The 14,500-nt window shown below is 35.5% G+C and overlaps 1 protein-coding gene across 11 annotated transcripts in view; it reads left to right on the forward strand.

Annotated features, from left to right (window-relative positions):
- The window catches only part of RPGR (retinitis pigmentosa GTPase regulator), a 44,554-nt gene extending 32,329 nt beyond the window's left edge, over positions 1-12,225 (forward strand). For all 11 annotated transcript variants that reach the window (XM_030020167.2, XM_030020170.2, XM_030020166.2 and 8 more), the window contains 7 exons: positions 753-908; positions 1,450-1,574; positions 2,727-2,909; positions 3,831-3,996; positions 5,309-5,415; positions 7,260-7,325; positions 8,351-12,225. In XM_030020167.2, coding sequence (XP_029876027.1) covers positions 753-908; positions 1,450-1,574; positions 2,727-2,909; positions 3,831-3,996; positions 5,309-5,415; positions 7,260-7,325; positions 8,351-10,798 — 3,251 coding nt within the window. In that variant the 3' untranslated portion in view covers positions 10,799-12,225. The remainder of the gene's footprint in view (positions 1-752; positions 909-1,449; positions 1,575-2,726; positions 2,910-3,830; positions 3,997-5,308; positions 5,416-7,259; positions 7,326-8,350) is intronic.
- Positions 12,226-14,500: the final 2,275 nt, after the last annotated feature.

Genomic DNA, 14,500 nt, shown 5'->3' on the forward strand with positions numbered 1-14,500 from the left:
TCATCAAGATTTCCAAGCTTCACAGGCTTCCCCTGTTGTGATGGAGTGCCAGGGATGGACACACCAAGAATCTTTATTGCTTTGGAGAAGCTCTTATTCTTTTTCCTGGCACAGACAGTCCATTAAACAGACAAAATATAAATGTGGAAAGATGATTATTCTGTCACAAGATAACACAATTATAGTGTTCTCTGTATTTAATGCAGGCCTGATTTGGTAGCTGAACAGAATACTGAAACGTATTCTCTTACTGTTCCAGTCTCTCCTTACACAGAAGTTAGTATTGGTTTAAAGAGGTCTAGTCTATTAAATTTAGGGTCATACAGTGTACGTGCAGGTAACCAGAAATTAAGATGAGACTATTGTACTTGAAAATGCACATATATGTAAACATTGTGGTCTTGAATTAATTGCAGTATGTAAAGTCCCATAAATTTTTTGTTATCTGATGTTTTGTGTACATGTGATCAGTGGATTATTTTGCAGTTATGTTAGAAAATATATTGCATATTGAACCATTCAAAATTCTTTTCTGTATATATTTTAGTGCTTCATTTCCTGTTTTTTATTTTGTTGCATTTTGTTATTAATTGATAAATGTAATTCATTAGTTGGTACATTTTGTTAATTGATAAAACATTGCTTTTTTGATGCTGATGTCATCTGACTACCGTTTGGCTAATAGAAAGCAGATTATAACATATATATAGTTACCAGCATATTTGTTGTTAACTTTGCCTATACATTTTCAGAGACGGATGTATATACTTTTGGACTTGGACAATATGGGCAGCTGGGACATGGTACTTTTATTTTTGAAACTTCAGTACCAAAGTCTGTGAAACACTTGAGGAGGCATAAAATATGTAACATTACATGTGGGGAAAATCATACTGCTGTAATAGCAGGTATGTAAGTGAAAAATTCTGAAATGCACTTCCAACAACTCTATTATACCGTAAAAGCTTTCTTTATAAAATGAGCAGTAGAAGAAGACATATGCAAACTTACTAGATCTAAAGGTTAATTAAGCTAGTGAGAAAGCCAGATTCGATATTAGGAATTTCTGATTCACAGCCATGCCATGCATAGCTCTGTACCTGGTATCTCTCAGGGAATTATAACCTCATAATCGTGCCTTGCTAACAAGTATTCTTGTTTAGAAGCCTTTGTTTTTCTATACAATTTCAATCTTATTATTTTGTTGTTGTGTTGATATTTTTTTTACAAATTGTCTAGACTGACTCTTATCTCAGTACTTCGCCTGAAAGTATACATATTTTTTGATCATATTCATCTGTTGAAAATCTAAAAATAATTGTTCAAGTTTTGCTTTTGGAAGAGAAATATTCCTTACTTGCGTGACCTGTTACTTTGTTTGTAATGGTTTTGTCCTGGTTTTGTATTGAATCTTTGTTATTAATAACATCCTTTTTTTTCCACATGCAGAGAATGGCCTCATGTTTACTTTTGGAGATGGACGACATGGCAAGTTAGGCCTTGGAGAAGAGAATTTTACAAATCAGTTTGATCCCACTCTGTGTTATAATTTCTTGAGGTTCACAGTCCTTTTGGTAAAACTTTTGTTCATGATTCTCAAACATCAAAATATTTATCTTTTTATGAAACACGTTATTAATGAGAGTTGAAATCTCATTATAGAATTATTTCTTTCTATGACATTTAATTAGTAGACAAAACAAATTGAAAGAAAAAGGAAATTATATTTACTTACCGCACTGTTCATTTAGTTTAGAATGTATTTGGCTTGGACTACATTTATAGACTGCTTTTTAGGATTTAATCAGTAGTGTTGTGCTATAGCGTTTTGGTCTATAGAGCTGTGGTAGCCTATAAAATTAAATATTTGTTGCTCTTAGATTGTTGGCAGTAGGGGGTAACCAATATCTGTTCTGAAAACACCAGAGTGTCATCTTTTTAATTTTAATGATTATTTGTATAGTGGGATATTTTTAAACCTCAAGAAAATTTGAGGAGTTGCTTTTTTGAATCCAAATGGGATGAGAAAGCAGAAATACTCTTTTCTTTTAAGGACATTGTTTTAATCTATTTCTTGAAGTGTTTAAGAAATAAATGTGACAGAATTGACAGCATCAAAAAGGCAAACATGACTCAATCTTGAGCAAAATTTGGGACAAAAGTCTGTTGATCACTTCTGTCTATTTACTGGACTTAGAGTTTAAGGAAGTTTTATCAGCAATGGTAAGGGTTTTAAACTTTTTTAAAAGTTAAACCTCTGATCTTTATGTAATAATACTTTGTTGGAGGGTGTAGAACTTGCTTTACATTTTGTGGATTTTGTGATAAAATCTCTAGGTTTGTATCACTGAAGCTATCAGTGTTGTCCACATTTGACTTGCATCAAAATAATTAGCTCAAATCCCTTGAAAATTGGTGGAAATACCTTTGCTTTCTCCTGTATCAATAACTTGATAGACCTATCTTGTGTTCTGTTCAATACGAATACATTGTATTAAGTAAGAAGAAGTGAACATAGATCACTAGTCATTAATAAATGTAATTAAGTACTTTTATGTTGCTAATGTCATTAGGAACTAAATTTGAAGCAATTTAATGTCACTTTTACTATGTTTTTCTTACAATCTAAGCCCCTATGATTGTGATGATTGTGAGAAAATGAGATCCTTGCATCCTTGTATTGATACTTGCAAATGAAATAGTCAGACCTTTTTTTGGTGCTGTAGGTTGCTTGTGGTGGTTGTCACATGCTAGTTTTTGCTGCTCCAAGACCTAAAGGATCTGAAGAAGTACTCTTAGAAGATTTATATGAAAGCCATTTGACTGCTACTATCTCTAAAATGAGTGGAGACTCACTACTAACAAACACCTTACAACTAACATCAGCACGAATGCGACGTCGAGAGAGGGTAAATTCAGAGCTGTTTAGAGTTGCCATACTTCTTTTAGGAAATAAAATCACTTTTAAAGCTAAAATCACAGCATATACCCAGCAGATAAATATATCTCCTTAAAATACGTGTTTAATTTTAATGTATAAAAAGAAGAATGAATGTCTACCCTGGCTCCAAAGTTGATGCAGGTAAAAGATAGGTACTGGTCGGATTTTACTTGTTTATTTCTATGGAGAAGACTCAAATTGATTTTGTATTTTTTTTAATTCTAAAATGTAGAGCCTGTTCCTTTGCATTTTTTAAAATATCTTAGAAATATTTTTTTAAAAGAGCCAGAACCTGACTCTTTTTGTTGTTCATCTGAGTCCTTGAATATATTAAACAAGTTGATAGTTTATAAAATATTCTCCTGGTTTCAGGAGAAAGTTTCACAATCAGCTTAAAATGATCCTAAGATCCTGTAGCTACTTAAAATAGTAGTTTCTTCTCCTTTATCTCCACTACACATGTGATTTCCCTGAACAGCACAATGAATTGGATCATTTCACTTACCTGTCTGAAAACTAACTCTACCACAAAACCACACTTTTTTTGTAAAAATATATTGATGTTGTGGATTAAATGCCTCAGTGTTACTGGAGAGACTAGTATTTTAATTTTAAATAAAAATCAAAGTTCTTTTTCTCCTTTGTCTATGTTTTAAGACTGCTTGAGATTATTGTGTATAAATGACCTAAAATATCCCACTATATACCTCTCCACTTTTTAGGACTATAAATAATTAAATTATTAAAGAAATTGTGTTTATGCTTTGTATACAAAGTTACAACGCTGTATCATCAACTAAAAGAAAATACCACTGTTAAGCATGAGAGGTTGCTTACATGTTATTCTTCTACTCTTATTCTCAATATATATTTTTTTAATCTTCTAAAGGAAAAGTCACCAGAACAGTTTATTCGAATGGCACAAACTCTGCCTCCACTGGGAGAAAGCTCCTTAAAATCCTCACTGCCTGTGACTAGCAACACTAGCCCACTCTGTTTTTCTGCAACAAGTCTTCCTAAAGCTGAACCTATGAAGGACAGAGACCATGAAAAAGGTGAAGTGTCCCCACATCTTGCTGCTGTTTTCTGATAATTTTGTAGTTTGGCTCTCATCATTCATAAACAAATGCTCAGTTTGAACGTGAAAGAAGGTTTAATTTCAGTCTTACCTCAAGAGGGTCTGGCAGCATACGGACATGAAAGTTGAGAAGTGCATACCGGAAATTGCCTCACACTGTTCATGTTTAGAAAATGTGCTTAAAGATTTAGAGGAGGGTTGAGTGAAAGAAAAACAACTTCTAAATTGTATCTGTGGTTCCTCAAGCCTGTAGAAATAGGGCTTCACAAAAATACTATAAGATTAGTACCTGTTTTCTCAATTTTCACAAAAAGGAAAAAGAATTGCAGAAAAAAAAATTGATTAGGAATAATCTTAAAGACACAGGAAGGCCTACAAGAGACCTTGCATAAGAAAAGAGGTCTACTAATTCTTACAGGATCTTTCTTCTTCACTTGGAAATGCAAAAGTACTCTTCACTCTCTGTTATCTAAGATAATAAGGATTTACAATATTCTAGCTAATGCAAAAGCCTGGATAACAATGATACTGATGCAGCACTGGACTTTTGCACAGATTCTCTAGAGCAGTTCTGGACTTCATCTGGGTTCCTGGGCATGTGTGATTTCCTGGGAGGAGCAATGATGAAGAGTGCAGAATGCAGTGCTTCTGTGTAAAAGTTAGCTCAGATTTATTGGACAGTCAAATCCAATTTCAAAGTAACTAATTCAGTTAGAATTAAGATGATTATTTGTAAAGCTGCCAGCATGTCCATTAGCATTTCTGGTTCCAGGAAAGCAATGCAGTGAAATTTTAATTGCCTTCTGAGGCCTAAAACCTCAGGTTTTGTGCCATATGAAACTGCTCATATACCTGATGAACTTGAGGTGAACCTGAAAATGATGTAGGTACATTTTAATGATGCTGCATTGGAGTTAAACTCACTGTCTCTCCATCCATTACACAGATAATGTGCAACGTAGGCGATATGACTGCAGCTAAGTTAGTTTAATTGGTACACTATTATTGAAGAGATTATCCAAAAGAATCTTTGTCCCATATAATATTTATGCTTTGAAAGCCTGCAAAAATCATCAGAGATCTACAGTGCACTGAGGCCAGATTGCTGAGCTACCTCTAATGTTAATACTGATGAAAAGGAGCTGGAAGTGTTTCTGCTGTGTCTTGTGTGTCAGTCCTATGTCAGTAAAATAGACATAATCTCTGTTTTACAAGAGTGGGGTGTTCTGTTTGCTATGTATTCCTTGTTCCTATGGTATTTGATTACCTCCCTCTATTTTACATTGAAGAAAAGAATCATCAAAAAGATAAACCTGGTGAAGGCTCTGCAGAAGAAGATTCCGATAATGAAAATAATGACAGAAACCTTGGAGATACAACTGACATCCTAAATATGGTAATATATTCCCCTAATGAATCTGTGATTCAATTGTTTTTATGCAGGGGAAGAATAAAGCAGCTAAATTGTGTTTCAAGTTCTAGTACAGAATTCCTGGCTAGCCCAGAATGTCATGTGGCACCAAGAAGTACTGACATACTGTTAAATGACCATGCATTTCATATCATCATTATCCAATGCTAAAGTTTGTTTTCATTTTCCAAGTAATGTTGTAATACAAGATTGAGGCAGTTCAATAGTGCAGCCTCTCCTCATGCTTTAGCTCTGGATATCAGAAAGGAAAGGAGAAGAATGCTGGATACCACATGGTGGTCTCTATCTCTGACCTTCCTCTTCTTGATGATTTCTAAGAGAGAGAATTGCAGAAAATGAAGCAGAGCGCTGTCTTTTCCTATTCCGAGAGGAGATTTTTTTAGTACAGGTGGATCATAATAAAGGGAAGACCAAAATGCAGACATTTTGATTATTTGGTGATCTGTAAGCATGTTCCTACGTATTTCTTTTATTTAAAAAATATGTTCACCTTATCACTTGTACACCTTTCCAAAATATTTTGTTCTCTCGGCAGATAGGGCATGTCCTGGCCTTAACACAGTGCACTGGAAAGATTGTTGGGTTTTGTCTGTTTTTTAACTTCAGTGGAATGGAAACAAAAGAGCAACTCACTGTGGACTCAGCTCAGAATATGTTGTCAGTTATGCTGGAGGGATTGCACATTTTACAGGAATTATTACTTGTTTGTACTTAACAGTGCTTAGTAATTTAACAATCTGTTTGTGCATACCATTTATTTAACAGTTATAAAACTTTATTTTCATTTACAAGGAAAAAATTGTCTTCAGATATGATGCACAACGTGGCCTTCATTAATTTACTGAGGCATTATTTATAACATATTGCACACTTTATGTGCTAGACTTCTTCCTCCTTTTTGTTTTTGTACCCATCGTGAATCAATTTTAAAACATTTATCAGAATGAAACAGTAAATTTGAAAAAAGTCTGTCAGGCAAACTTGTCAAAACACAAAGAAAAATGATTGCTCTTCTTGAATCTAAATGAAAATAATCTGTTACAGCATAGTTGTTTCAATTTTTCTAAACTGTGGCAACATACATCTTATTGACAAGTGTGACAAGAGGGGGAAGAACTTTTAATATCATATTGATGATACAAATTCTTGGGAGTCGGAAACCAGAACTGTCCATGCTCACTGTGTTGAAAAAGAATATGGTGGTTAAACCATAAGCAGTTAACAGACAGCAGCGGAGAACACTATCTTGTCATTTGGAGTATACGGGTAGGGTTGACCAAAACCTCACTATTAATTGCCCACCTTGTAGTATTCTACATTGCCTTGCCTTTTGGGTTTTTTTGCTTTATGTGGAAGAGATAAAGGCATTAGATTCCAATGAAAATTTCTGCTATGTAATGTTTCTTTAAACATGTTCTTTCAAGGCTGTTGTAACACTGGATGTTAAGTTGAAGGTTGTGATGATAAGGAAGTAAGGTGTTCTATTTGTAGCCACAACTTCAGGGCGACTGGAAGGTGGATCTAAAATGTGCTTGTGGGCTGTAAGAGAGGGCATGTAGCTTTCAGTCTCTATAGGCAGTTTAGATGTTGACATCTAAGCTGGTTACCCCTCTTTCTCTTTATAAGCAGTAAATGAGGGAGTAGAAGTGAAAAAGGTGAGTTGAGTGATCATATAGGTTTGTCTCAACCTGACTGTGCAATAATATTTAAGTGTTCATATAATAGCTCTGTTTAGTAGAACTGGGCTTTGATGCTGCTTTCCCTGTAAGTTATATTTATTTTTTTAATAGAGATCTTATTTTTTCCAGACACATGCAATGAAATTGAATCCCAGTGACCAGTCCTTAAAATTATCACCACTCCAAAAACAAAAGGTACTGTAACTAATGATATATATATATATGTATACTTATACTGATGTTCAAAAGATCAATAATTCTTGTATTATCCTTGTACTTTTTGTTTTGCTTTGAGTTTTAAAAAAGCTAGCCAAATTTTATAGGCCTCCTCTTGCTAATTATCTGAATATCCATGAGGTAAAATTCTAAGAAGCTGACTGAAGTCAGGGAGAATTTGTGCAGGCACATAGCACTCCTCATATCCAGCATAGTTTGAGATAACAGTATATAATACTTCACCAGTTTAAGGAGCAAGAGACTATCATATACACTTTGCAACTTAAGCTGACAACATACATTTCTGCTGGTTTGTTGATACTAAAATTTTTAATTGACTTTTGGGACACAATGTAAGTAAAGATTTTATTTACAGATAATCACCATAGAGTATATTTAAAGGAGCAATAATACTGGTTTTAATTATAAAGTTAAAATGCTTCTGTATTATCTTTCTGTTTCACTCCTAAAGTGATCCCAGCATTTCAGCATTTTGGTATATTTCATTATAATTTTATTTTATATTTAAAAAATTATTCTGCAGAATTTGTTAGTAAGTTTAAAATTTAAAGCAGAAAGACAACAGATTTTCAAACTTATTAGAAAGACCATGACAGTGAGTGCATCAGAAGATTTCCTAAGGGGAAAGGTGGAGGAAGGTGTAAGAGAACTGTAGTTCTTCCCTTTTGTTCACACAGCCTCATGCGTTGCATGGGACATGATACTGGCTGCACAGTTCTTACTGCATTCACTTCGAGTGCTTGGATGGTGAAAAAGGCGTAGTAGTACATTTACCATCAATAGAATGTTACATTCTTCTAATGTGTGCATGTGTAAATTCATTTCATGTGAAATACTCTACCTTTTATGCTATCTTTTAGTCCTCTCACACAAATTGTTTCTCTTCTTATTCAGAAGTTTTTTGTAACCTTTTTCTTTTGCTGTCATTTGTCCTTAATGCTTTCCTTCTTTCTTTTTAATTTTCTGCTTCTCATGTGGAATAGAAGAACAGTAAAAATGTGAAACTGAAAAGAGATGGTAAGGGTGGGCTGAAAAACAAGGATTCTGATTTCATGAAGGAGGCCTCAAAATTAGACTCTGGCTCTTTACAAAAGCAGTCGTCACTTTCAGAGTCACCGAGACAAAATTTAGAAAAATGTAGTGCCTTTGTAGGGAACCCTGTGGCCAAAAAGAATAAAATGAAAGGTAAATCTGAGCATGCACAAAGTGTTAGTATTTTGAAAAGTGGTGTCCAACATATTACTAGGGACAAATGCAAATTAGCGAAAAGGGAAAAAGAATATGTGGAAAATCCTGAATTTGTCAGAGAGGATGTAACTTTTAATCTTCCCACTGAAAACCACATTCTGACTGAAAAGACAAATTCTTCCAATAAAAAGTCAAAAGCTGATAAATCTAAGCAATCCCTTAAAATAGATGTACTTCCTTCTGCATCCAGGGATCGGCCCCAGACTGATTCATTAATTGTACAAAAATACAATCCTGTTAAAAAGCAAGGAAGTCAAGAAGCAATAGAAAGTCAAAACAAAATGAAGGATGTTGTTGAAAAATCTGATAAATGTGAAAGAATATGCATCAGAGGAGAAGAAAGTAGTGAAGAGCAGAGACGGTTTAAAAAAAAGGATCAATTTTTTAAACAAATAGCTGTAAGTATGTCATCATCTTCAACTGAAGAAAGTAGTAATGATCTTGCAAAATACACACTTAAGAGTAGGGAAAAAGAGGAGGACTACTATGAAGGCAGAGAGGTCCAGAAGGCAATGAAAACAGTAGAAAAAGTGCAAGAGTTGGACTTAGAAAAAGAAGACAGTGAGATTGAGGAGATGCAAGCTACAAACAATGAGAAAGAATATGTAGAAGAGACTGATAGAAAAAGCCTGAATGAGGAAGAAACAAACTCCGAAGCTAAATCTGATGAAGACAGGCAGTTAGAAATTAAGAATGAGGAGGAATCTAATAAAGAGCAGGAGAGTGAAGGCAGTGAAAACGGTGCAAATGAAAAGCTAGATGAAACAGTTGACAGTGAAGGTGAACTAGGGGAGGAAGAAGAGAGTGAGGTTAACAAAGATAGAGGTGAAGTTTCAGTAGAAGGAGATGAAGATGAAGAGGAAAAAGATAGCGAGGAGGAAAAAGATAATGAGGAAAATGAAAGAGCGGAATCACAGGCTGAAAGAGACAGTGAGAATGAGGGTGCAGAAGAGATTAATCAGGAAGACAGCAAAGAGCAAGGAGATGAGGAAGGCAGGTTGATGGAGGAAGAAGAAACGCTGAGTGAGGGAGAAAAAGATACGGAGGAGAAGGAGTATGCAAAAGAGGAAGACACTGAAAAAGAAAAGGACGAACAGGTTAAAAGTGAGGGCAGAGATGAGAGTGAGGAAGGAGGTGAAGGTAGAGAGGTGGAGGAAGAAAAAGAGGTAGTGGCAGAAGAGGAAGGAGAAGATGAAAAGGAAAATGAAGAAGAAAACAAAGAAAGGGAGAATGAAAAAGACAAAGAGGGTGAAGAAGAGGAGTTAGAAGAATCATTGGCAGGGAGGGAAGAAGAGGTACCCAAAGAAGAACAGGAAGAGGAAGATGCAAATAGGAGGACTAAGGAGGTGGGGGAAGATGGAGTGGAAGAAGGAGAAGAGGGGGAGGATGAAGTGGAAGATGAAAGAGAAGATGAGGAGGAAGAGGAAGGAGCAGAGGCAGAAGCAGAAGGGGAGGAGGGGGAAGAAGATGAAAAGAAGGAAGAAGAGTGGGACAATGAAGAAGAGGGATGGGAAAATGAAGAACAGGAAGGGGAAGAAGAAGATGAAGAAGAGGGAGAAGGGGTGGAAGAAGATGAGGGAGTAGGGGAGGAAGAAGAAGAGGGTGAAGAGGGAGTTGAAGAAGATGGGGGAGAAGAGGGAGCGGAAGAGGGAGAAGAGGGAGCAGAAGAAGAAGAGGGAGAGGAGGAAAAAGAGGAAGAGGAAGAAGAGGGAGAGGAGGAAAAAGAGGGAGAGGAGGAAAAAGAGGAAGAGGAGGAAGAGGGTGAGGAGGAAAAAGAGGAAGAGGAGGAAGGGGGAGAAGAGGAAGAGGGAGGGGAGGAGGAAGAAGGGGAAGAAGGAGAAGAAGAAAAAGGGGAAGAGGGAGAGGAGGAACAAGAAGGGGAAGAGGGAGAGGGAGAAGAAGGAGAAGAGAAGGAAGGGGATGTGGGAGAGGAGGAAGAAGAGAATGAGGGAGAGGAGGAAGAAGGAGAGGAAGAGGAAAAAGCAAAAGGAAAAAGAAAAAATTATAGTAATAAGCTTCCACAAAAGAAAAGCAAAACTAGGAAGTCAGAGAAGACGGGAAGTACTGCTTTACCAAACAGCTCTAAACAAAAAATGAAGTCTAAACAACATGTAGCAAATGGTTTACATAATTCAGAACAATTTTGGAACAATGTGCTACCTCATTATTTAACACTAAAGTAGCATAGACTACTGGAGATGCATTTTAAGCCTATTCAGGAAACTTTGGAACTATGGCAGATTGATTTTTATTACTTAAAATTTTTTTTCAATGTACTCAAAATATATTATTATGCATATACTTTAAGTGCCAATTTATTGAAAAAGACTGAAGAAAATGTTTAGTTTTGGGAAGCTTTTGTGAGAGAAATCATATAAATTGTTGATACAGTCATTTACACAATCATCTTTATCATGTATGACAGATTTAAAAAAATAATTGCAGAGGAGGCAAAATGTGTTTGCCTCTTAATTAAATTATAATGTCATGCTGACAACATGAATTATACTTTGTAACAGTGTAATCTTCTTTGCCTTTGAATCAGATTTCTTAAGGTAATACATCAATTTTAGTTGCAGGATAGCTTACTTGTTAATGTGCCTTATATGAAAGCAGTGTCAGTAAATCATCAAAGATACTTATTTTAAATTTTGGTATCACTCCATATTCATTCCCCCTACTTTTCTTCTGTTCATATATTGGTAAAATGCTTGAGTACTCAGTCTAAATTAAAGAAAGGACGAGTTGCCAAATTTACATGGGTCGGTAGGTGGGAGGTAAATGGAAGTGCAGGCCTGCGTAAATGGTGGCCTGGGCTTTTTCAAAGGCCTTAAGGTTGACTTCTTATTTTGGTGTCAGCACACAATTATGTGCAAAAAGACAAACACAAGTCTCAGAATCTGGCCTAGATTGCATTTGAGTCAGAATGTATCTGTTTAGGGATAATTTTTTACTATCACATTTTGTGATTAGATATAATCAAGAATTTGAAAAGATACACCTGTAAAACATTATTTACTTGTTTATACTGTGCAATACACAAAAGATTCTATATCTGCCTACAAAAGACTACATTACATTAGTCATCTACTTCTAAGGTTCTCAAGGAGGGGAAAATATTTTGTTGCAGTGTGAAGTGTATATTATGTTTTCAGGATCAGAGCCTAAGCTTCTCCTCACTGGATGAGATTTGTGTTTTTCCCTCCTAAAAATCACATCTGTGATCTCCAAAAAGAGGACAATGTTCTGGAATTTCCTTAAAATACACAAACAAATCTTGCAAATTATTTTTGTAAGATATTGCATTACTGTTTCACATGTTAGTGGTCAAACTGGCAAAAGAAGGGATGGGGACTCGTCATACAGCATTATTACTTAAATACTATGCTAATGGGTGTCTAAGAAATTTTTGTAAGCAGATCTCAGTATTGACATTGTCTAGAAAAATAGTTATTTAAATCCCATTTGAAAATAAGGACAGCAGAAAAAAGGAATCAAAATGAGTAAATGTCATTCAATAAAAAAGTTAATGGAATCAATACTGATGTTGAGATTATGAAACATTTTTAATGTTGTTTTGTAAGATACTGGCATTAAACTATCTTTGACACAATGTCTCAGAATTTTTTTTTTTCAAAAGGCTGTAGTAGATTAATAGTTTGCCAGTAGATTCTAGTCCAGTTTGATCCTTCCTACCTCAGTCACCCCTTCCATATACCACATTTGAAGTTAAGATCACTTTCAGCCACGTGCCATGCCTAACTATAACAAAAAGTTAGTTCAGTGACTGTATTTTGTCCATGTGAAATTCGTTTCAAGCTTTGGGATTTTCTGGAATACATCGTCTTGACATCAGCATGTGTAAGTCTTTGGAAAAGGGTAAGTATCCTCATATTCTGATGGAGTGGAATATTTTAACAGTTAAATGCGCTTCCCAAGAAAACAGCTCGCTCTAACAACACAGTCCTCAGTTATTTCGCAGAAGTGCTGCATTATCATTGAACTGCTGTGAAAACATTTACTTTTGAAACTAAGTGGAGCTAAGCTGTATTATTTTATCTTTCTAAGGAAAGATTAGGATGTTACTGTGATTAAATTTAGAGTAATATTGAAAAGTATTTTTATAGGCCTAAAAACGTGTTTCTTGGATATGACATCTACTTATTTGCGATTCTAAAATTCAGCTTTGAAAGAAAACTGGGCTGTGAAAATAATCTGTTATTTCTTGTGAAAAATATTTGCGGGGGGGGGGGGAAGTAAGAGCACTTTGAAGCAAGTGATTTCCAATTCCACATAGAATGGCTCTTCATTATTTACTGTTTGGCTGTAGCTTTTAATCTAAATCCTTAGGCAAATGGGGACCATTTGTTGTTCTGCCCTTAACATGCACTGATAGCATAAAGCTTCCTGGGAGAGTAAAGGAAGCCAAGTTATGGGCATCTCCTCTTCGTTGTTTTGTCTGGATGAAAATTCATTGAATTGAGAACTGATTTTTTTATTGTTTTGTGGATCATTCCTGTGGTAGGGGAAAAGCAGAGCATTACTCCAGCACTTCTAAGGGTTTTCCACAGAATCGTTACATAAATTGTGCACTGTGCCAACGTTTCTGGGCTTTGGGGGGACTTTGGAACTCCATTAGCATAACGAGTGGAATTTTATTTAGTTTGACTCATACTGGTTTATAAAGATTGGTACTTGCGGTTTTGTGGAAATTCAGTATGTCCTTGGTATTTATTATGCGATACAAAAAGATTTATGTGCGGTGCTTAAGCAACATGGCAGAAGTACTCCTGAACTAGTTTTTAGTAGAGAAAAAAATCCTGCAATAGAGAGAGAAAACAACAGACAACTGCTCAGACCAAACGTCTATCTAGTCCAATATCTTTTTGCTAGCAGTGACTACTGGTGAATGCCTGGCAAAACATACAAGAAGAGAGCAAACATGTAGCGTTACTTCTCCTGTGTAATCATTCAGTATACTGAATACATTCAGTATATTCAATAATTTGTGGTTCAGCAGATGTATCTATTATATTTAATAGCCATTTTTCTTCCATGAATTTCTTTCAATCGGTTTTTAACCCATGTAGCATCCAGTACCTGTTTTGGCAAACAATTCTTAGATTACTTTACACGTTGTTTGAAGAAGTAACTCCTTTTTTTGTCTTGAATCTGTCTTTTGGTACCTTCATTTGATGTCTCTGTATTCTTGTATTAGGAAAAAGAGCATTTATTCCCCCTTCACGATTTATTCCCTCATGATTGTCACGTGAAAAAACTGTTCAGCTATGTGGTTTAAATCAAATCAAGATCAAAGTGGTTTATTGATTTATTAATAACAGTTAACTAGCAATCAACCAACTACACATTCAAGATCAAGAGTGGCAATACAGCAGGTAGCAACACCAGACATCCATAAAATGTTAATAAGCACCTGCGAATTTCTAAGCACCCTTCTGCAGCTCTTCTTAGAACTTTTAATTCCCCTGCACAGTCTCACATGTTCGCAGAATTACACATGCACATAGTGCCTTTTGTAGCAGGCACGAGTTACAAGCACATACCCCATTTTTGGGGGGTGGAGTGCAAGTCTGCTTTTGCCACACAGCTCCCGTGAGAGATGAGGGTGCTCTAGATTACTTTTAAATATGCTGTAGCACAACTCCTCTCTCATGCCTGCAAAATTTCAGCACGTAAATTTTTCCAGTATATCTGAAAATATCAAACTGTTTATTCAGATAATAGTTCTCTTTGCATAATTGATGCTGAATAACAAAAATGTCTTTCTCCAAACTACAGAAAATGTCTGGTTTTCATTCACTATTTTTTGTCCCAGTGTCTTCTCTGGATAGGTACGTGGTTATTCTTTAGAATGGGACCTTGCA

The sequence above is a fragment of the Aquila chrysaetos genome, chromosome 7 (genome assembly GCF_900496995.4).
Source record: "Aquila chrysaetos chrysaetos chromosome 7, bAquChr1.4, whole genome shotgun sequence".
Taxonomy (NCBI): domain Eukaryota; kingdom Metazoa; phylum Chordata; class Aves; order Accipitriformes; family Accipitridae; genus Aquila; species Aquila chrysaetos.